Source organism: Monopterus albus, unplaced genomic scaffold (assembly GCF_001952655.1).
Source record: "Monopterus albus unplaced genomic scaffold, M_albus_1.0 scaffold504.1, whole genome shotgun sequence".
In the NCBI taxonomy this organism is placed as follows: domain Eukaryota; kingdom Metazoa; phylum Chordata; class Actinopteri; order Synbranchiformes; family Synbranchidae; genus Monopterus; species Monopterus albus.
Window position 1 is genome coordinate 74,994 of NW_018128384.1, and position 23,839 is coordinate 98,832.

General features: G+C 44.7%; 1 protein-coding gene and 1 long non-coding RNA gene across 4 annotated transcripts in view; one reads left to right on the forward strand and one right to left on the reverse strand.

Annotated features, from left to right (window-relative positions):
• The first annotated feature begins 1,353 nt into the window (after positions 1–1,353).
• On the forward strand, positions 1,354–20,055 carry rph3aa (rabphilin 3A homolog (mouse), a). 3 transcript variants are annotated; one of them, XM_020588138.1, is made up of 17 exons: positions 1,354–1,474; positions 10,406–10,534; positions 10,656–10,785; positions 11,088–11,171; positions 11,934–12,066; positions 12,798–12,962; positions 13,093–13,293; positions 13,523–13,602; positions 14,318–14,392; positions 15,842–15,951; positions 16,035–16,161; positions 16,890–16,943; positions 17,525–17,530; positions 17,823–17,968; positions 18,346–18,427; positions 18,513–18,609; positions 19,153–20,055. In XM_020588138.1, exons 2-17 carry the CDS (start codon positions 10,419–10,421, stop codon positions 19,284–19,286), a joined length of 1,740 nt encoding a protein of 579 aa, XP_020443794.1. In that variant the 5' UTR covers positions 1,354–1,474; positions 10,406–10,418; the 3' UTR covers positions 19,287–20,055. The 3 variants fall into 3 exon arrangements, with proteins under 3 accessions (XP_020443794.1, XP_020443793.1, XP_020443792.1); XM_020588137.1 differs by lacking the exon at positions 1,354–1,474 and adding an exon at positions 8,617–8,771 and having other exon boundaries at positions 16,035–16,137; XM_020588136.1 differs by lacking the exon at positions 1,354–1,474 and adding an exon at positions 8,618–8,771.
• A 1,732-nt stretch (positions 20,056–21,787) lies between these two features.
• Positions 21,788–23,839, reverse strand: part of LOC109952837 (uncharacterized) — a 4,202-nt gene continuing 2,150 nt past the window's right edge. Inside the window, exons 2-3 of the long non-coding RNA XR_002273823.1 lie at positions 22,451–22,659; positions 21,788–22,196 (exon numbers count right to left, since the gene is read on the reverse strand). This is a non-coding gene — a long non-coding RNA (uncharacterized LOC109952837). The remainder of the gene's footprint in view (positions 22,197–22,450; positions 22,660–23,839) is intronic.

Sequence of the window (23,839 nt, forward strand, 5' to 3'; positions counted from 1 at the left end):
TGTGTAATGGTGGCATATAGAAGCATAGGGAGAGAGAGGAGAGGAGAGGAGAGCAGGAGGGGAGGGGAAAGAAACTCAGAGCATCATGGGGCCCCCCAGCAGCCTAGGCCTATAGCAGCATAACTAAGGGAAGGTTCAGGGTCACCTGATCCAGCCCTAACTATAAGCTTTATCAAACAGGAACGTCTTAAGTCTAATCTTAAAGGTAGAGAGGGTGTCCGCCTCCTGAACTGAGACTGGGAGTTGGTTCCATAGGAGAGATGCTTGATAGCTAAAGGCTCTGCCTCCCATTCTGCTTCTGTGGACTCTAGGAACCACAAGTAAACCTGCACTCTGAGAGTGAAGTGCTCTGTTAGGATGATAAGGCTCTACGAGGTCTTTATGATACAATGGAGCCTTGTTATTAAGGGCTTTGTATGTTAGGAGAAGGATTTTGAATTCTATTCTGAATTTTACAGGGAGCCAGTGGAGAGAAGCTAATATGGGAGAGATATGATCTCTCTTGCTAGTTCCTGTCAGTACTCTGGCTGCAGCATTTTGGATTAGCTGGAGGCTTTTTAGGGAATTATTGGGACATCCTGATAGTAAAGAGTTACAGTAGTCCAGCCTGGAAGTAACAAATGCATGGACCAGTTTTTCAGCATCACTTTGAGACAGGATGCTCCTGATTTTTGCAATATTGCAGTGGAACTTGTTCAGTCCAGGGGTTCCCAACCTAAGGGTCAGGGCCCTGCAAATGGCCACCATATAAATCTGAGAGGTAATAAAGATGAGTTTTAATACACGTGTGTACTTTAAAAATAAAAAAAACTCTTTTCTTTAGTCTTTGCAATTTTCAAGAACTGTTGGATCATTTGACCTCTCTGAGCCTCAGACATGTCAAAATCAAACTGTGTGACGAGCCCATGTCTCCAGAAGTTACGTTCATACAGCAGATACCCTACATATGTTTCACAGAAACTGGGAAAACTAATTGGCACCATGTGACTATAATCTTTAGGCGATAGGATCACACAGCACATCATTTGTTTAGGGTCCTGAGCCAAAATGTTGATACTCACTGGTTCAGTTTTCAACAGTTCATCAGTTATCAGAATGATTTCATTCAGTTTAAGGGTGTAGTAACTACAGCTGTGAGGTAAGTGTAGTGAAGTACAAAGTACAGTGTTCCCCTCTGAAAAGGAGGGGAAAATGGAAACAGCTGACTAGTAGTGGAGTTCACTGGAGTACTGGAGTGAACAGCCGTGGTCTCCCCATTGTTCACTGTTGATGACATGAGAGTGGACGGGTTTAGTTAGACTGAGAGAGAGAGAGAAGGGAGAGAGAGAGTGGGAGAGAAGCAGGAGGCGGGTGAGTGCTGTACTCCAGAGCTGGGGAGCGCAGGATGCTGATGCTGAGACGGAGCTGCTGGCAAACATTGTGTTACACCGAGGCATCAGGAAACAGCTGCAGCACATCTGTCTGAAAGCTCCAGGTAAGACAGCTCCACCCACTGTGTTTATTTTAGATGGTTAAATCGTACAGTTTCTCTCAGACACTGGTTTTTAATGAAGAGAAACAAGAAGCTTTTAGCTCCAACTTTTTCATTCCAGGTTGGTTCAGAGCAGCAGATACAGCTCGTTTTAAACGTCTTTACCTCAGCAATAAATATCTACCAATCAACAACATGTCATTAAAAATGGTGAATTTCTTATTAAATGATTGAAAACAAAATGTTTTGAACTGACAAATCACTGACATCTGGATCCAGTCTGAGTCCTCTGGCTGCTTTTAACCCTCTCCATGTCAACCAGCCAAACCCATGTTAACCCTGGTTGTTGCTCCTTCTTTGTCCCACTGTCTCGGTGCTAAAGACGCCACCTCTTCACTCTGTACTTTAGACCGTACTTTGACAACACGTTACAGAAGCTCCTCTTCACCTCTTCCGTACTTTGACAACACGTTACAGAAGCTGGAGTAACAACAGAAGGGCAGTAGGCAGCAGAGGGTCATGGAGGGGGGTGTATAGAGGAAAGCTTAGTGAATGTAGATTTAAATTAAGAGCTATTTGTTCTTCTACAGTTGACAGTAAAAAGAGTGTGTGCAGCAGATGAGCAGGTGTTCTGTCATCTCCTGTTGTACAGTCATTGGTGAGCTCCAGACAAGCTGTCAGTGCAGACTGTGAGGGAGCGATGCAGCTCACTGCCTAACATGTCATGGCAGCAGTGACATGATGCAAGAAGAGGAAGAAGGGAAGCATGGATTTGTTCTGAGTCTGTGTGAAACTGATTTGCAGTGCCATAACATTTTTGTGCTAATGAAAATGTTATGGCACTGCAAATGGCTGTCATCCTCAGCCACAGTCCAATTTGCTGAGCACCCTCTTCTTTCCCATGCTCCCAGTAATCCCCGCTGAATGCCCCTTTTGGCTTCTGATCAGCTGTGCTGACTGAGAGGTGGTGGATTATACAGGCTGCCGAGCTCTCAGGTGCTGACTGATGTGACTAATGCACTTGGACAGAAACAGTTGGTGCCAACCCAACACCCCCTGCCCACTGAACTCTGGAAATGCAGATGGGTGGCAAACTAAAGGACGACCCAACAAAAAGAGGCTCAGTGAGGTGCTGGGCCACCGTGTGCCACCACAGCAGCCTGTTTGTGATCAAACAGCTGCTTGTTTCCACATCAGCAGCTCCAGAGGAACTTTGTGCAGTAAACAAAGGCTCATTATTTTTTTATTTCTATATGATTTAATTTGTTTCTAGTCACTGAATAGTCTTCTTGTCCCCATTTAGGATGAATACCTATAACACGCCTAATGCATATAGAGTTAATAAAGACCTGTGGCTTCTGTTCACTGGGTTAAAATTTAACCCGAGTGGGTGGAACATTTGCTAAATATGAAAATCATATGAATTTAATGTTTTTATTTATCATCAAAACAGAAGAAGGGATGTCTGAAAAACTGGAGTCCACTGGAGTCCAGAATAAGACAAGGAGCAGTGAAGCTGAACTAAATAATGATGCCAGTCTCTGACAGTGTCACTTGGTTTAGGTGCAGCCATAAAGGTTCTGACGATTCCCTCACAGGATGTAGCTTTAACCCACCTCTGGCCTGATTTGTCTCCATTTAGTCTCCCTCTGCCTTTACTCTCACAGCCGTCCTCCTGCTCCTCCTCACAAAATCAGACACCGTGTAAAGTTCCTGGCTCTGCTCTTTCATTTGCACACACAGAGAAATGAGAGAGACAGTTAGCCTGAGGTTTGTGTTCTGTTTCACTCAGTTCAGTGCGTCCGTGCTGCCCATGTGTACACACACACACACACTACTGCTACATCTGTTCTTTATAATGATCTGCATTTGGTGTTAACATTATGAAGACGATGAGTGAAATGTTAAATATTTTTAAATACTTCTGGGGCATGTTATGCCTTTATTATACCTTACATTTGAGAGAAGGAAATGAGAGGAGAGCGGAGGATTACATGACAAAGGTCCTCGGCTGGATTTCAGTTCATGGTTGGTGCCTTAACCCCCAAAGCAACAGAGGGCCTAAATCCAGACAGACCCTAACTGAGTTTAGTGCAGATGTTAGCAGCTGCACATGCTGCTCAGACACAGTGCACGGCGCTTTGAGCTGGATGCTAATGTCAGCATGCTAACATGCTAACAATAACAGTGCTGACTTTCAGCAGGGTGTGTTAGCGTGTTGCACAGTAAACTCTGATGTTGCTGTCATTAGTTTTGTAGGTATTTGGTCATAAACCAAAGTGTTGGACACTTTTAAATAAGAAGTCCAGGGATTTCAGGACATTTCATCTTGGACTAGAGCAGAGCGGTGGACTGAGAGTCATCACGTCACCAGACTAGCTGTAAAGACTCACTGAGCAGGGCGTGGGTTGATGTGGGACCGTAGGCCAGGCAATGTGGGAATGACCAATACAACACAAACTCCATTTATACCAAGATGAAATGCAGAATGAAGCCAAAGTTCTCCTGGAAAAAAATGTGACAGGAAGTTTGGTGTTTAGCTACACTGGGTGATTGTCTGTGGAGGAGAAGATCGTTGTCGTCTCCTTCTAGATGACATATATACAAACAAAAGTGCTGCTTGGAACAGTGTCACATAAGAAGATACAAAACGTGGTAGCTTGCTCTTGATAAGATACAAAACGTGGTAGCTTGCTCTTTACAAACCGACAGGCTACTTGCTGGCTTGCGAGCACTGGTGGTGCATGAGGAAAAGTCAGAGGATCACTGAAATTATTAGGGTTCATCCTCTGGAGAGCGTTAATGTCTGCACAAAAGTCCACAATAATACATTCAGTAGTTGTTGACATATTTCAGTTGGAACCAAAGTGGACTGACTGACTTTGTCATCTGTCAGTGGAGCAACAGGCCTAAAAACATTGCATCCATCCTGCTGTGGTCCCTACTTGTGTCGCCTTCTCCACTACACACAGTCGCTACAGTCATTTCCTGCATCCATCCTACTTGTGTCGCCTTCTTCACTACACACAGTCGCTACAGTCATTTCCTGTGTGATGTCAAAGCTCTCAACCACAAATGTTGGGCTTTGAAGATTACCCCTGTAACCCTGAGTCATTAGAAAGAGGGCTTGTCTATATCTCTGTGTGTGTGCAGAGGTTAATGATCCCCAGAGTGTCATGAGACGAGGATAAAGTAGGTGGTGAAGCGTCTTTGCAGAACTAAGCTCCATAAGCTGCTTCCTCACTAGTCTGACGAACCTCAGTGGCGTAGCGGGGAGGCGAGCTAGTAGAATGAGTGGATGATGATGAATGGCTAAACGGATGAACAGATGAAGCTTGTTTGGAAATGGATGGTAATGAAGGTGACGGATGGATGAGGTGTCTGTGTGGACGAGCTGAGAAGTGACAGTGTGACGGTGTGTGTGTGTGTAGGAGTGTTGAAATGCTCCAGACTAATTTGGGGAGAGTGTTTGGAGTCTTGGGGAATGTTCTCTCTACAGTAAATAACTGGGATCTTGCTGCTGAAATAGATGAGGTTGTGTTTCCTGAGATGACTAAGCTCATTTAAGGTCCAGTGACTGATCCAGAACACTCAAGCTCGTAATTAGTGAGCGTCCAACAATGTGATCAACCAAAACGTGCAGCCTCCCACCTACTTTTTCTCTGCTCTCTTCAAAGGGTAATTGGGGCTTAGTACGACGTGGGTCTTATTCTACTCATTTAGACCTTCTTTCCCAAAACAACTTGAGGCTAAGGTGACACTGAAGGCTGTGATAGTAACCTTACAGCTGATTATGGCTTTTAACTACGTGTTTGCGTGCGCATCTTGGCTGTTCGTGTATCCTGCAGCGTGTTGGCTGTGCATGTTCTCAGAAGTAAACGCTACAAATCTGCTAAATGAGTGATGAGTGCAGAACTAACAATGGCAAAACGCTTTTTAGAGAAAGTCATGAAGCGAATGGACGATAATGTGACCTCCACATTAGTTTTTGTTCATGTTGTGCAGAAACTGAAGTTCACAAAGAAGATGTTCTGTTTTTCCCAGCGATGATTGGACCCTAATTCCTATGAGACACACCAAACAATTCTGAGTACAAACCACACGTTTCCCAGGGATGATCTTAGGTGGATATTATCAGACTGAGTTGTGTACAAGCAGTCATTTTCTGATAACTTTGTTTTCATAGGCTACATAATAATATAAAAAGACGGGCATTTCAGATGATTTGACATCTTTGTTTGGTCGTCCGATGCCGTTCCACCTGTAGTTGCTACTGCGCAGAATCTGGTTGTAAAATGCAGCAAAAAAAACAAGATGGCCGCCAATGTATTTGTCATATTTTGGTTTCAGTTTTGCATAGCGGCAGGAAGTGGTGACATGCCATCCATCTTCATATAGAGTCAGTGACATGCAGCCTACATGTTGGCGTATTAGTGGCCTTTAGAAATGAAGCGTTAGGCTGGGACGAAGCTCCTGCAGGATGAGTTATATGTTTTAATTATTCATTCATTTTTATTTTCTTGAAGTCTTATGCTATGATATGAACATGGCTTTTTATTTCCCTCTTGAAATATTAGATAAATGATTAAACAGTTAGATATATGATTTACTGTGCATGCTGCAGTATGTTTATGCCGACTGATAGTGAGTAGGCACCTTTCTGCACCTAAAACGCAAATATGAAATATTAAAATACAGTATAGTAAGTCACACCAGTGTGAAGCAGGGAGGCATCTCAGAGTCACAGAAGTTACATGAGGATGACCTATGTGTTTGCTTGTGTGTGTGTGTGTGTGTAGCCCTGCAGCTCTTAGCCAGCCCACACAGTCTCATGGAGCTAAAGTGCCTTGGTTTCCCTTTACCTCATGTCAATTTGCATTGCTTTTCTCTGGGCCCGTGACTGTGTGTGACAGGTCCTTGCTCTGCACACACAGTCTGTGTGTGAGAGCGGGAAAGAATGTGTGTATGTGCACAGAGTGTGTGTTGGCATTAATGCTAATAACAGGTTGGTGAAGGCCTATTTTACTTTATTCACCAGCATCTGGGAGACAAACAGTGTGAATGTCAGGGAGCTACAGGCCGACAGAAGAGCAGTGAAAACCTGAAAGATACAGAAAATCAAATATTACAGAACAGCAGCGTGCACTTCAGGTCCTGTAGTCTGACCTGTTCTTGGGTTGGATGGAGTAGGACATGGCTAAGAGACTGCTGCAATGATAACGGCTCTGTGAGGCCATATTTAGGCGTTCACATCAACACCGCTAACATGCTAACGGTTACCATTTTCACTTTGTAAATTTAGTGTGTTAGCATACGGTATTCACTAATTAGCACAAAACACCATGCACAGCTGAGACTGATGGGAATATCACTCATTTTCAATGTATTTGGTCAGAAACCAAAGTGACCTGGTGACAGTGCCACCCAAAAATCACAAAAGTCAGCACCAGAGGAGAGGTTCCGGATCGCCAAGGTCATTAGAGTTCACCCTCTAGGACCTAGGAATGTCTGTGTGACATAAAGCCAGTCCATTCCATGGTTGTTGAGATATGTCAGTCTAGACCAACTGACTGTCCAGCATGGCCTTCCATGGAGCCATGCCACTAGTGGGGCTAAAAGCACGGCCTCACAGCTTTCCACACATCTTCATATTAAAGATTCAGATGTTTATCTCAAATGAAATTTCTGTTTAGTATGTTTTGAAAATTGTAAGTGTGCAGGTGAAAACATCTTTTACTCTTCTCCATCCCAGAGTGATTAGCACCCGGTTCGCCTCTCGGGTCATGGACAAACACACCCCTCAGTCAGATGGCGCTGTAACAGAGGCGTGCTGTACATCACATGGTGGCGTGTTGGGCTGATTGTTCTTAGGTTTATTGTGTTTTGCTCCAACTAGTCAGTAGTGAGTGAACTGCTGGGATGGACGTCAGGTTTAGTTGGCATGCAAACAAACGGGCTGACTTGTTCTTAGGTTTACTGTGTTTTGCTCCAACTAGTCAGCAGTGAGTGAACTGCTGGGATGGACGTCAGGTTTAGTTGGCATGCAAACAAAGTAATATGTCAGTTTTAGAGTTTCATTTTCCGTAAGTCAACCTAGTACAGCTGTTCCAGTGCTAAAGCTCCTGTTCCTGCTCTGAGCAGCAAGGAGGCTGCTGGAGGAGCCGTGAGCTACGTGAGCCCCTCTCCCATCACAGACCCAGATCCAGTCTTCCCCTGACCATAAACATATTACAGTTGCACGTAGAGAGTGTCTGAAATGCCTGTGTGTGAGCATGTGCACGTGACAGAGAGAGGGAGACTGAGCCTGACTCTAACTCATAGCTTGTTATATATTATAGTGACTGTAAGTGCTGACATCTGTCGTTTTCTGTTTAATTAAAAGTTCTGTGTTTCCAGTGGTGGATGTGAGGGTCCAACTCACAACCTTCTAGCCGGGAGGCCACGGTGCTACTGCTGCACCATGGTGCCGCCCTCAAGTAAAGGTCCAGTACCTCAAAACTGTAGTGTTTGGCTAACACATGATCAGTTTTTGAAATATGATGCAGATTAAACTAACAAACCTCCAACAACCTGAATGTACACATTTAATAGTGTGACACTGACGGTGGCCTTTCTACATGGTTAGTACTCACCTATGATACCTTAAAGGAACAGTTTGACATGTTATGTCTTTATGCTAAAACGAGATAAGATAAGCTAACTATCTGCTGGCTGTAGCTTCGTACTTTAGAAACTAGTCGTATTCATCTTTTAACTGTTTGTAATAAAGTGCATGAGGGTATTCACACTCAGTAGCTAAAGCTTCTGTACTTTCTCTTATAATACTGCTGAATGCATCATTACTTGTAGTGCAGTAATCTTATACTGTGACCATTGTTACTTCAGTAAATGATCTGAGTTCCTCCACTGATCCCTTGATTACAAACCACAACACAAATTCCCTTCTTGTTTTCCACATTCTACCAATTTGTCACCTTCTCACGGTCCAGCCTGTTACTGCAGTGATTTTATTCAAAATGACTTTGTCTGTGTGTGAGTGTGTGATCTGTTGAGAGTGGTGACTCACAGCCTGAATGTGTCGGCCATTTCAGAACGTTTCCTTTGTACCGACCCTGACCTCTAGACAGACACACACAGACACGCTGTCAGACATCAGTCTGTCAGGTTGTCACGTTGCCCACAGTGTGAGCAGCCCCTGACATTTACCAGCATGTGGACTGAACGTTGTTCAGGGAACAGGACAGGCAGCAAAAGGAGGGAAAGGGAAGAGAAGGATGAAGGACACTGAGCCTTTAAGTAGGTGAGGCATTAAAATTCTTACTCAGCAGCTGCTGCCTTAACTCATATGATGTTTAATGTTTGGACACAGTCATAAACACCGAGGACCTTCACTGTGGCTTAGCCAGATGCTACAGGTAAGTCAAAAGGGAAATGATGGTGTTAACAGGTCAGGTAAGACCGTTTAGAGAGAATCAAATGTGTTTACTGCAGAAACAATTCTCCTAATTGTCAGACTGCAGCATCAGTCAGTCAGGGAGCTGGTGACTGTTTCCAGCCTGGTTCAACCAGAAGCGAGAAGCCAAGGTCATGTTGTCCTCTTAACAATGTTCCTGTCAGAAGATAAGTGCACGTCCCCACAGTGAAAGTGTCTTCAGGCATGCACACCGCACACCACACTTCAATAACACATTACAGCTAATAGTTCATTTCCACAGTCAGCAGTCAGCCTCGGTTAACTGTTTTCAAGTGCACAGCGCCCGTGCACCCGGACACATCCAGCAGATGCTTGGCATTTAACGGCCAAAGATGCTGGTATGGAAGGAGGTGTAGCAGAGCTGAAATAAATCATGGCTGGTCCAATTAGCTCAGTGCGTCTCCAGACATGGCACACTGACATGTGGATGTACAGTGAAATGCCTGGAGCCGTGTCTGCCAAGCGGAATAACGCACCTGTCTGCTTGTACAGGCAGACGGTGCCAAGGCCAAACGTCTTGCCGGTGCAAATCGGATTCAGCTTGTTAACTGAAAGCAAATGTTGTTTTTGTCATCTGATTGGTCGTTTTGTGTGCTTGCTAGGGATGTTACAAACATCATGGCCTCAACATGTGCTGTATATTCAGCAGCTACCTTTAATGTGTGACACTGTGATAACAGCAGAAGTCAGTCGCCTGTCTCGTCCAAACTGGGAAGTGCAGATTGTACGAGCTCCTGGGACAAACTGCTCCTCACACTGCCTCTGTTCTCCAGGTCTCTGGTAGTTTTCCAAGGAAACACTTTGGTGTCAGGTGCACAGCAGCAGATCAGAGCAATGAGCCAAATGTTTATGTTGACAAGTTGTGAATTTAAAATCCGATGAGCCAAATGTTGACAAGTTGTGAATTTAAAATCCAGTCTTCATGCTGAGGTCTGCAGCCTTCATCCAAAAGACCTGGACATGTATATCACCATGCTAAATTCTAAATGTGTGTTCGCTCCACATCTCCTCCTACAATTAATTTTCCTATTGAGCATAACTAGATGTTTGTTCAAGTTTAAATGTGTCTTTCCTCAGAAGCTGTAATGATAAAAAATAAAATCCTGTTGTGAGTTAACAGAAGTAAACATTCTAAAGTGGCTAAACTCAGAACATGAACTTAAAACATTTTATTGAAACTTGTTGAATTGAAATGTTTCTCAGCTTTTTCAAAGCCTTTTCAAACTGTTGGCCTCGGGCAGGTACTTTCAAATGAACCAGACGTGTAGCATTAGTCACACAACCCTTGTGTGTTACTGTGTGAGACAACTTGCTCTGAGTCCAGGTCTTTCCAGTTTTGCACGTGTCCTGAGGTTTCAGTGTCTAGCTCTCCTGAGTTATGCACTTTTTGGAGGTTCTGACCTTTTCATTTTAATGCCACTTACACTCTGTGGGTCTATTTTTGGGTGTTTTGGGTTTAGGACTGGACCAACAATGAACACATCTGGCGGCTCCCTGGGGGAGGAGCTCACGGATGAGGAGAAGGAGATCATCAACGGTGTCCTCGCTCGTGCGGCCATGATGGAGGCCAGGGAGCAAGAGCGGATTGAGTGAGATAGAAAAACTATTGTATCTGTTGCACAGACTCACAGCGGTGGCCGTGGATGCAGATGCTCACTGAGCTTTGCCAAGTTTGTGCCTGGTCTGACACTGATTTTCATGTGTTCTCAGGCGTCTTTCCAGTCGCTTGGATCATATCAAGAGGACAGCATGTGGTGATGGACAGGCGCTCTGTCTGCTGTGTGGGGCGTCCTTTGGACCACAGGGGGTCACGGCTGTCCTCTGTGTACAGTGCAAAAAGGTAGGTGGTCTGCATTATTTCTGCTTGGACGAGGAAAGAGAACAGACAGTACACCCTCACAGAGCAGGTTCCCAGAGGACGCAGGGACGTCTCTGCATGGACAGGACATGTGTGTGCAGATATGGCGATAAGCACCCAGCAGGTCACGTGCTAACGTGTTCTGACACGCACGTTCCTGGTTTTTTGTATCACATTTTGGTTCTAATTGCTCTTAAAACTAAGTAGAAGTTAATACTATCTGACCTTTTTGTGCCCCGAACTAAATCTGAGTAGGATTCTACTGTGCATGTGTCTCTTCGCAGTACATGTGCAGCAAATGTGGCATTTGGAGCAACAGCAGGACCTGCCCAGTGTGGCTGTGCAGAATCTGCAATGAACACCAAGAGGTGAGGAGCAGAGGAGATGAAGACCAGAGTGGGTTTGATCAAATCTTGAGGCCACATTATGGCAATGTGTCACTCGTCTGTCACCAGAACCAGAGCTTTCCTCATGACACGAAGCCTCTTCTGGCTTTTAGACTCACCTTTTAGCACAGAATTACATTTCACCCTCCAGTGGCCTGGAAAATTAGCTTCCATCGATACCCCTGGAAATCCAAAATGAATATTAAGTAATGATTTATTTCTCCTCTTATTTAATTTCTCAAAAGTACAGATAGTATTTGAATGAAAAGGTCTGCTTTCTGTTGTTCGTAGTGATGCTGTGGTGACCATGGAGCTGTGTCTGTTCAGGTCTCAGCATCGGTCTGCTCGGACTCTTTCAATGCTCTCATCTGTCCGTCTGTTTATCTGGTCCATAAAATAAAGGAACAATTAAATAAACTGAAATCAAACACATACTTAGCACATAAGCAACCACACAAAACAATTCTCCTTCATTAGTCAGGTCGGCTGAACGTGAGGTCTTATAAAGCTGTTGGCTTTTTAAATACGATGTGACTGGTTTGAACTGGCGCTTTAAGGTCTGTTGTATGTTCTGTCCTTAGTGCAGGTGATTAGTGACAGTGTGGCGTGTTGTGTGTCTGCAGGCCAAACCGCCCCTTTACTCTGTCACCCTGAGTCCATTGCCGGCCACCAGGAGCTGGCTACAGCCAAACTCCACTTCTCCAAACTCAGCTTCATTCATGAATTCACTGTCTGCTCCTGCAGGTACTGAGGCGTTCGGGCGCCTGGTTCTTCAGGGGAAGAGACCAGCAGGGCCTGCCTGCCCCCCTCCCTCTGTGCAGACCTCGACAGCCCAGCACTGAGAACAGCTCGGCTCCAGCACGTCACCAGGGACACGGTAACTCATACAAAGAAATTAGATTTCACAGTGGTTGGACCTGCTGCTGTTCTGACAGAAATGTATTCGTTAAAAATCTCTCACTCACACCAACAGTGTCTCTGAATGCACAAGAAGAAGTAACCAAGGTGACAATGAAATGCACGATAAACACTTCTGTACTCTTTACTCCTGTCAGTCAGCGATATGCAGAGAATGATCTGTCATGTTCTCTCCCCAGTGTTTCTTTACACCCAGTCCAGCAGATGCTACAGAGAAAACCCGCTCTGACCACAAGCCTTATGTTGACTGCTGTTTAATTTCAGGCTCGGTTTGATGATGATGGTTCTACTTATGTAGACTTTGCATGAACTGGCACCAGTGTACTTTATATGCTAAAACATCTCTGACTTATGGTGAAACTAAAGGTAACTGTGTCGTCTGACCTTCACACTCTGGAGTGAGCGAGGAAGCGCCGAGGTTTGGACCTTCTGTGATAAACGCTGGAGTCAGGAAATGGAAGACAAACTGTGTAATCGAATCTGGTGGTGTGATGCAGCAGCTTAAGAATATAAATGTACTGGGGGGAGGGGAACAACCTCCAGAAACCTAAGACTGAAATATTCTTGGACATGTTGCAAGAAGAGAAGAAAAAGACTGGAGATCAGAGCAGAAACACTGTGATGTCAGTGTAGCAGCAGCAGTTAGAGCAGCTGTGGTGGTGGCAGTGACATCTTATCTTGTCCCCTCAGTGCTCGGTGCAGCGTCGTCCTGTGGATCAGAACAACAGGAGCAGACAGCTACAACAACAGCTGGCAGCTTTAATGAGACTCCAGCAGATGTAATGAGGATGGAAAGACATGTGTTCGCTTCCAAACCACCTCAGGCAAATGCACAGCAAGCCGCCTCCCCCTCAGGTACAGAAGCGCTGCTCCTTCTAAAAGAATAAGCCCAACGCTACGGGGCAGCTCTCGAAACATTTCACGTCGAGATGAATCTATACAAAGATGTTTCAGGCAGGAACTGATTCTGTGTCTCCTGCTGCAGATTTGGACACCAAACACCCAGTGTCTCCTCCAGCTGTGGAAGAAAAAAGACAACCTGTTGTCCCCAGCTTCATTTCACCACAGATTTCTGCAACCAGAATTACTCCAGCTGTTGATCCACCTGCCAGCGGGCCCCCTCCCCCCAGACCCCCACCAGATCGAACAGAGGATGAGGACAACGACTATGACTCAGATGATGCTAGTAAGACTAATTAAACCAAAGCCCTGGTTCACAGGACATGAAAGTGTCCCAGATGTTTACTTTTTGCTCATTTGTGTCTCTTAAAAAAACATGATTTCCTACAGCTGAGCTGTGAAAAGCGACAAATCAATGTTCACCTGTCTCAGAGGGAAGTTGTTTTTCAGATACAAGTTCAGATACTGTTTCTTCTTCAGGGTTTTCATGTGTGTCTGTGTCATTGTTCTGGCAGCGACTCTGGGATCTCTGGAGTTCAGTCTCCTCTACGAACAGGAGAACCACGCCCTGCACTGCTGCATCATTAAAGCCAAGGTAAACACACACACACAGAAAAGACGAGATGATACGGGGTGTGACAAGACAGGAAGGGCCAGATGAGATTAAATGAGACACGACTAGGAAGGGTCAAGAAATGACAAGACAGAAAAGAAGAGACGAGATGATACGGGGTGTGACAAGACAGGAAGGGCCAGATGAGATTAAATGAGACACGACTAGGAAGGGTCAAGAAATGACAAGACAGAAAAGGAGACCAGACAGAACCAGAAAAGATGTGACATGGTGGGCTAATACAAGACAGGACAGGACAAGACAGGTCCAAACACAACAAAACGAGATGAGGCAAGACGGGAGAAGATGAGAGGACAAGACAAGATGGAAAAGACAGAAGAAAGTAAAACAAGGAACAAGAGGAGACGAGACAACGCAGGACAAAAGAAGAGACAATACAAGACTACAAGAAAAGTCAAGATGTAACAAAGCAAACTGGGACAAGATGAGATGAAATACAGTAAGTGTGTCGAGAGTCAAGATGGGACAAGGAGAGACAAGACAAGACAGGTAAGACGAGAAAGATGGACGACGACGAGAACAGACAAGACGTGAGAAACCAAAGCAAAACGGGACAAAGCTTATCAAATGAATGCAAATCAGAGTTGAAGAGACATTTGGTGTCAGTGACTTTAACAAAAAAACATGACACATCCATACAGTGTTTAATGTGTGTGTCCCCGTTGATGTGTCTCAGGGTTTGAAGCCAATGGACTCCAACGGACTCGCTGACCCGTATGTGAAGCTGCACCTGTTACCCGGCGCCAGTAAGGTATGGTCACATTGTTGGGGGGGGTGCTGGGGGCCCTGGGGGGCGGGGCTAATCCTCCACTGATTTGTCACCTGTCTCTGCTGGACACTGTGCCATTGGTTGTCCTTTCCTCTGTCACTCAGCCGGGACATTTCTAAGCCAGGGCCAGAAATGTAACACGGACTCAGAAACACTCCTACACATGAGCAGCTCGTATTGGAATCACACAGGGACACGAGTCAGCAGCTTCTGTTGTGCACATGTTACGGGCCCCAAGTGCCGGGGCTGCGTAGCAGTGAATTAGTGCAGCCTGGAAAACACAATGTGACATCAGAACAGAACTCTCACGGTGCGCTGACATTCGCATCCAGACTGCATCTGCGTTTATTCAAACATTAACATTCAAACATTATAACAGCATGAATAAAGTGCATTTTTATCCCATATTTTCTTAACTCAAGTTCTCAATATAATTACTTAAACACCTGAGTGACATGTCTCAGCACCACTTTGGTGGTGAATAAACAGTTGCTCCACTGTTCCATGCTTAACTGTAATTAGTTATCAAATAAATAATGGGCTGCACACTAAAAATACTAGTTATCTTTGAACAAAAATACATTTACATTACTTCAAACTGAGTATATAATTATCTCTCATGCATTTACATTGACTTCGGTTTAAACATTCTTACTTTACCTAAATCCTAATAACAATATACAATGCATATTTGTGACAATAAAACTGGATAAGGTCAATAAAACCGGACTTTGGAAGGTCTCGCGATATTATCCGCTAAATCACGCGAGACGTCCTACCCGCGGGAAACCTCCGCTTTACTTTGAGCCTTGACTAACTAAACTATTACCGACGAGCATGTAAATATACACCGAACAGTACGCTATACTAACAAATTATTAAATACTAACATCATACTGCTTTGTATGTGTAGTTTCACCTCTACTGACCTGGAAAACACAATGTGACATCAGAACAGAACTCTCACGGTGCGCTGACATTCGCATCCAGACTGCATCTGGGGCGAGGACAGAAGGTCCCTCCCCAAAACCATTCTGGGTGCAACACCAAGCGCACAAAGGTTCCGCTTTACCCTTTTCTGTTCTCCAACCACCAAATCCAGGACAGCAGGCACAAAACATCATGTTCTAAAAATATAAATGTGGCACCCAAAATAAAACGTACATTCAATTGTCAATTATGAAATAATAAATTAACTAAAAACAATGTGGTGACATATCTTTAGGTGCACCACACACACACAGACTGAACACAGACTGAACACAAGTCGAGCGAAGCTGAACAACGTTACTAAAGCACTGTGACTTATTGTGATGCTCATAAACAATCTAACGCTCCCCTCAGGTGCACCGGACGTGGATGGACACAGCAATGAGGTGTCAAAGTAACGAGTGTTGTGTTTCTCTCCACCCTGAATGTCTCGTCCCTCAGTCTAACAAGCTGCGCACCAAGACATTGAAAACCACTCTGAATCCTGTGTGGAACGAGACACTGATCTACCACGGCATCACAGATGACGAAATGTCCCGCAAGACTCTCCGGTAAGAGCAGCCTTCACCTACTTGACCTTCGATTTCCATGTCATTATCATAAAGACAAGCGCTCACCCGACGTCTGTCCTCAGGCTTTCAGTGAGCGACGAGGACACGTTTGGACACAATGAATTCATCGGAGAGACGCGAGTGGCCCTGAAGAGGCTGAAGTTTAACCAGAAGAAGAGCTTTAATGTCTGTCTGGAGAGAGTGATCCCCGTGAGAAGCACAGTGACGTTTCACATACATTTAACCTGAAGCTTAGGTTCACCCAGAGCAGAGAGGTGGTGGTGGTAAAATCATTCCGGCTGCCAGCACCACACAGAACATTTAATGAGCCTCCACTGTAACGTGGAGGAGACGGAAATCTAAGGATAAATCAAAGCAAACCTCAGGTTTTAAAGTTAATTCTTGACCTTGGGAGCAGCAGACGACAAACCGTTTCACCTCAAAGGAGATTATAGTGCTCCTAAAACAAGGAAGCTTCAGCATCAATGAGTTGATGATGAAGAAGCTGGTAAATGGACTTGAGGTCAACTGTGGTTCCCAAGGTCACGGAGCAACTCTGACTGTGAAATAGTAAAAGCTGGATGTGTGAGCGATCTACACATGAAAACTGAACAAACTCCATCTGCTGATTCTCAAGTATGTAACAAAAATGATTTTGCAATGTGGACAAACTGAAGCTTAAGGCAAGTTTACAGCCCATTTTCATACATGAAGTCGATTCAAAGTGCTCAACACCGTGCACACAAAGAGAAAAACATTAGAATGGAATTAAAAGCAGCAGCGACGTGACAGCGCTATGTAGCAACATGCTGCTGGATCAAAACCTGTGTTGATTTCTGGCATGTTCACGTTTTTCAGTTTTGCTGCCATCATTAGCTATAACTCTGGTGATGATGATGATGATGATGATGGTCATTGGTGGTGTGCTCTGTGTACAGGTGAAGAAGGCTGTAGGGGGCTCGCTACGGGGCATGGCGCTCTACGAGGACGACGTAAGACCCTCACATCATGTCACAGTGTGTTGGACATCAGCTTTTAGCTCGTGGAACAACAGCTGATGATGCCTTAGTTGTGTGTGTGATCTTTAGCTTTTCTTTGATGAAACATACAGTCAGTGGTCAGTTTATTAGGAACACCCATCTCAGACTGACTCAGTCAGGTCCAACAGTCCTGCAGGTGTTGGTTCACCTGTGTGGTCACCGTGGAGGTTTCAGTGACGGGTGTTTCTATTATTTTGTCCACATCATTATCTGTGGGCCCTTCTGTTTTTAATGCAGCACTGGCAGGTTAGAGAACATCAGCCTGTTACACATCATGGCACACTGAGGCGGCAGCGCAGCTGTTAAATCTAGACGTAACAAAATACCACGACAACAAAACAATCGTTTTGAATAAAAGAGAGAACGTGTGCTCGTCATATTGTCACTTAACGTGACTGGTTATAAGCAGTGAGGCAGTCACACGCCACTGGTTTGGTTTGTCACACAGGACTTAGTGTAGTTTTGTTTGTTAAGGTGGAATAATATCTGAGCAGCGCTGCATGGAAACAGTGATATGAAGGGAGCTAATCCCACTGAATAATAATAAACATGTAGACAATGTTGTAGTTAAGCATGTGCACTATCCTTCATCAGTAGATATTAGGATAAACCTGGGATGATCCTTCTGTGCACATGGAAAAATACGCATTAGAAACACTGAAATTATGTCCTTTTACTCTTTATAGGGCCTTGTTCAAGATACTGAAAGGAGCTTTACCCAGAAGAAAGATACTTTAATATAAAACACAAGTTAAGTTAAGTAGCAGTGGTCATTAACAGCAGTCTGTGTGTGTGTGTGTGTGTGTGTGTGTGTGTGTGTGTGTGTGTGTGGAAGGTGAAAACTCCAAGGAGAGGGGTCGGATCCTGGTATCACTGATGTACAGCAGCCAGCAGGGTCGTCTGATCGTGGGCGTGGTCCGCTGTGCTCACCTGGCCGCCATGGACTCCAACGGATACTCGGACCCGTTTGTCAAAGTGTACAGCATCATTCAGCTCCTCCGCCTCCCTGTGCAGTCCAGATCTCATCGAGACTAAAGTCCACTCATTTGCTTTGAGATGAGAAGACTGGTGCTGCTCTCATGTCTGTACAGTAAACACTGGTATATGAAACCAAGGGTTGCTGGTAGATTTGTCGCCTTTGGACCAGTTTGCCCTGTTTCCAGCATCAAGCTGACTGGACCGGCTACTGGCTCCAGTTACCCGTTTACTGTGTCGACGTGAGAGTCGTCTTCTCGAGCTCTTGGCTAGAAAGAGAACAGGAAATGTCCTAAAAGGTCAAACTATTCCTTTAAGTATTCATAGATTTCTGAGGTAGAAATACTCTTTGTCTCTTTTTTGGTCCTTTGTGTTGCAGCTGTCTGAAGCCAGATATGGGAAAGAAAGGTAAAAACAAGACCCAGATCAAAAAGAAGACCCTCAACCCAGAGTTCAACGAGGTCGGTTCTTTCTAAACCGCTGCTTCTCATTTGCATATGCTGAACACAGTTTTCAGTCTGTAATAAAGTCATCACTGTGTTTCAGGAGTTCGGTTATGACATAACGCACGCTGAGCTGGCCAAGAAAACCCTGGACATCTCGGTGTGGGACTATGACATGGGCAAAGCCAACGATTTCATAGGTAAGTGTGGACACTGGCTGCAGCCTCGTTTCCCCATTCACCCAGTCTGTGACACGCTAAACCAGGATGGCGAACATGGTAGAGACTAAACCTGCAACGTGCGCTCTAAGTGCTGCTAGCTGGAGAGTCTCATGAGGCTGAGCTGGTGGGGGAGTGCTGTGGGACAGTGAAGTGTCATCCAGGAAGTCCAGCTGGAGGGACACATTAATGTGTTTAACCTTCATTAGACTCCAAAACCCAGCAGAGGTTTGTAACCGTCACAGACACACAGCAGCAGGTTTATCGTTACAGCGTTCACATTACAAAGTCATCCACCTATAATACACGCTAGCTTGTGTGTGATTGGCCAACACGTTACAGAAACGGTGCCATTCCCACTTCACACTTTACCCATTGAAGTGAATGAGCACCGTGTTCTGTGGCACAGAGAGAAAGTAGTGCCGTTCCCACTTCACACTTTACCCACTGAAGTGAATGAGGACCGTGTTCTGTGGCACAGAGAGAAAGTCTGGTTCACACCTTAATGCTTCCTTTTCTCTTCAGGGGGGTGTCAGCTAGGCATCCAGGCCAAAGGCGAGTGTCTGAAGCACTGGTACGAGTGCCTCAAGAGCAAAGACAAGAAGACTGAGCGCTGGCATGTTCTGCTGAGTGACAGCACTGTCCACTTTGAGGATTAAAGTGTCCTCCCTCCTCTCTGTAGCCTCCCGCTCTCTCTTCACCCTGTAGAACACTGTCTGAAGTGAGCACCAAAGACGGATGTTATCCTTTTGCTTGCATGTAGTTTGTCCCAAACTGTGCACGCTGCGACAGGTGACTGACATGGATGTTGACCTTGGGGCTCTTTGTATTAGTGAGTGACCATGTAACAAAACCAGGACGCTGTCCTTCTGCCATATCATGAACTGTATCACATAGTAAATAAACTTGACCTCACGTGCACTCATAACTGATCAGAGCACTTATCAAAACCCTTGTTATCACTGCCCCTGGACAGTATGTTGTAACGGAGTGTGTGTCCACGCTCACACCCAGTGAGGGAATTCCCACTTTTTGTCTCATGTTGATCTGTGCTCCTGTCGTAAAAGATCAGGTGACATCACAGCTGATCTGTGTGGCCACGTTGCACAAGGGCATCACCAAAACATACATTTCCCCGGTGTAGTTGTGCATGTGTTAAATATTAAGTGGGACCCTGTCATCTTCCCCTGTGCACGTGGGAGCCTTCTGTCTTCTGTCTTCTGTCTGCAAGACATTTTATTCTGAAGAGCAGGTTTGTTAATGCACCATTTTCCAGAAAACTGATGGATAACTTCTGGCTAAACCGGGTTAACCTCCAGGCTCCAGGTGGACTGAGTTGCACTCTAGTTCCCACCTACATATTCCACAGCTTCCTTTGTGTGTGCATGTTGATGCATGTCTGATATACACGGCTAATAAATAAAAAGTCCACAGCACTTCCTTTGCACCTGTGCTACTTTGCGATGCATGTCTGATATACACGGCTGATAAATAAAAAGTCCATGGCACTTCCTTTGCACCTGTGCTACTTTGGTATGTGTTGATATGTGTGACACGGCAGAAACCTTGTCAGGATCAGGTGAGGATTGAACCAATCAGCTGCGACAGACACGCAGCTCAAACATGTGAACTTTGGCTCCTGATAGTACGAGGATTCTCTCCAAGTGGGTAAAAGTTAATGTTGTAGCTTTGAAAACAATATCTTTGGATATCGGGCGACGTGATCTGAGACGTCGCCCCTGGAGAGTACATCAAAAGAACGTGTCACAAGAAAGACCAGTGGATATGTGACCTGGGTTGACCCCAGGATGTGAACAAATGTCTGCCCCTCATTTAGTCAGAGGACAGGTGAGAAACATACCCACTGAAGTTATGTTGTGAAAAACAGTCGCTTTGACTTAAAGGTAACTGGTCATTAACTGGTGTGACACTCAGGGAGTGGGCGGACAGCCTGATGGACCAGTCTGAGGCAATGTTTCCCAACCTGGGTGTTGGGACCCCTCAGTGTGCCCCAGAAAACATCCGAGAGGTCACGGCATAGTGGGCCAAGAAATAAAAAAGTATTTTTCTTTCTCAGTGATTTTGTTATTAGTGCTCCTGTGCCAAGGTCACAGACAGACTCATGATGGAGGGTTTAAAACATATTTTAGTATCAAAATAGCGCAGCAAAACCAGAGCGGTTGTCTTGTTCTTGTCAAACCCTGGTGCCTACACTACCCACAATGCAACTTGACTGACAACAGTTTTGTCTGATAGTAGCAGCCAACGTTTCCTGTGGCCTGTGGTGAAGATGGGGACTGTTGAAATGATCTTTCTATGTTGATATGTTCTATTTTAACAGAGTTAAACTGGTACAATAGTGTAATTTAAACCCTGATATCCTATTGGAACTGTATGAAGGCCACGACGTGCTAAGCCCTGGACGTAGCTGAACCTCTCACACTAAGGCGGCACATTTGAAACATATTAAAGCTCTGCTTGAGGTTCTGGGCAGAGATATTCACTCAGTAACTGACGACCATAAACCTGCCAACAGAGTTCCCTGCAGACCTCCCTCTTTTATGTCATTAATTCAGGACAAGACCCCAAATCCTCCTGAACATTAACAACCTGCAGCTCCCTCCTTATACCATCAGATGTTACTCTACTGAGAGGTTTTAGGAACCAGTATTCTCTGGCTCTTTGAGGAAGTGTCGAATTTGGTCTGAAATAAACCATAGAAGCTGAGACACTGCTCATTTATGACCATGTTTGCTTTGCACAGTATTTAGCTGCCAAGTTATTTTCTAATGTAGGACATTTACGTTGTAGTGTGTGTAATATAATGAGTAAACAACTGATGTAAGTAAAGATTGTTGAAGTAGTTTAATGTTAATTTTCAATCATCATTAATGTTCTTAAGAAATTGACCACATTTACTATTTTTATTATAATTTATGTGTTAACTATCATGTGCAGCTGTAAACACAAACTGAAACCACAACAATATTAAACAAAACTGACTCAATAAAGACAAAGTTGAACCTTTTTTATATTTTATATAGATGGTAAAATGAGTTAGGAAGCAACAAGGCAAATTAATAATCATTCAGATTATCTTACAATCTAAATATCAATCTAAACTATCACACTGATTAAGATCATTATAGATTAGCTCTCAGTCACTGAATCCAGTCCTCAGCTGGTTTGAGCTGGTGCTTGTGGTATTTTGGTGGGAATCATCATTCCCTCGTACATCGTCCTTCAGGCAGGACGTTTCCTTCCAGTTCAAGCAAACCACTGTCTTCCAGTCTTTGGAAACCTCAGGAAAACATCCAAAACCAAACTAATAAAGTGGCAGGCGTCGTCTTCTGGTCCAATCAAACCTCAGAAAAATATCAAAAAACAGACTAACAAGGCGGCTTAGTCCCTTCGTCCAACCAGATGCCACATTTTCCAGCTATTACCTTTTCTGGCTTTTCCAGGTCTTGTTTTTCAGAACTGTTGTGTATCTTTTACCGTCAAAGTTCAGTCCACTGCCTGTAACTGGCCTCCTCCCACTGAGATTCAGCTTTATCTGCTTCTCTTTTCTGAAAAACAAATCATTGTGATGGCTGATAACGATGCAAGAATCTCACACCTGGTCAAAATACAAAAAATCCCATCACATCTAACTAAACCCTCAGAATTACACACCGTTACACAAAAACTGTCAGTGCCTTGAATTTAAAACATAGATCACTACTGATTATTACTTGATCAATCACATCTTTACTTTATATTTCCTTTTCAATAAACTCTCTCTTTCTCCCTTCTTCTTACTCACACACACACTCACACACACCTCTGCCTACAGTTCCTCCTTCCTAGGAATGTGTCTGCTAACTTCCCTTATTGACAGAAAAGTTCCTCCTTTCCTTAAACCAGCTTTGCTGAGGTCTGGTTCTTCATCACCCCCGTTTCCTTCTGTAGGCCCACAGAACCGTCTGCAGCTGTCACTGCTGTCCAACTCATGGTCGTCCTTGACAGAACGGTTGATGTGGCTCTTGTCCTCTGTAGGTCACAAAGAGCACCTTTATGTTGTTAGGTAGTAGCTGTTAGCTACAGGACAGCTGGAATAAAATGTCAGCCACCCACCACCTTCCAGCAAAAGAACAAGTAAAGTGCCAGTGCCACCCCCCCCCCGGTATGTGTTGATATGTGTGACACGGCAGAAACCTTGTCAGGATCAGGTGAGGATTGAACCAATCAGCTGCGACAGACACGCAGCTCAAACATGTGAACTTTGGCTCCTGATAGTACGAGGATTCTCTCCAAGTGGGTAAAAGTTAATGTTGTAGCTTTGAAAACAATATCCTTGAATATCGGGCGACGTGATCTGAGACGTCTCCCCTGGAGAGTACATCAAAAGAACGTGTCACCAGAATGACCAGTGGATATGTGACCTGGGTTGACCCCAGGATGTGAACAAATGTCTGCCCCTCATTTAGTCAGAGGACAGGTGAGAAACATACCCACTGAAGTTATGTTGTGAAAAACAGTCGCTTTGACTTAAAGGTAACTGGTCATTAACTGGTGTGACACTCAGGGAGTGGGCGGACAGCCTGATGGACCAGTCTGAGGCAATGTTTCCCAACCTGGGTGTTGGGACCCCTCAGTGTGCCCCAGAAAACATCCGAGAGGTCACGGCATAGTGGGCCAAGAAATAAAAAAGTATTTTTCTTTCTCAGTGATTTTGTTATTAGTGCTCCTGTGCCAAGGTCACAGACAGACTCATGATGGAGGGTTTAAAACATATTTTAGTATCAAAATAGCGCAGCAAAACCAGAGCGGTTGTCTTGTTCTTGTCAAACCCTGGTGCCTACACTACCCACAATGCAACTTGACTGACAACAGTTTTGTCTGATAGTAGCAGCCAACGTTTCCTGTGGCCTGTGGTGAAGATGGGGACTGTTGAAATGATCTTTCTATGTTGATATGTTCTATTTTAACAGAGTTAAACTGGTACAATAGTGTAATTTAAACCCTGATATCCTATTGGAACTGTATGAAGGCCACGACGTGCTAAGCCCTGGACGTAGCTGAACCTCTCACACTAAGGCGGCACATTTGAAACATATTAAAGCTCTGCTTGAGGTTCTGGGCAGAGATATTCACTCAGTAACTGACGACCATAAACCTGCCAACCGAGTTCCCTGCAGACCTCCCTCTTTTATGTCATTAATTCAGGACA

What these genes read in the sequence shown, in the direction of transcription:
- rph3aa (XM_020588136.1), top strand. Translation starts at nt 8,746, where the DNA reads ATGAAGGACACTGAGCCTTTAAGTAG. An exon ending in AGCACGTCACCAGGGACACG is followed by an intron (nt 12,067 to 12,797) that starts GTAACTCATACA and finishes TTGTCCCCTCAG; the next exon opens with TGCTCGGTGCAGCGTCGTCC. An exon ending in CTATGACTCAGATGATGCTA is followed by an intron (nt 13,294 to 13,522) that starts GTAAGACTAATT and finishes TTGTTCTGGCAG; the next exon opens with CGACTCTGGGATCTCTGGAG.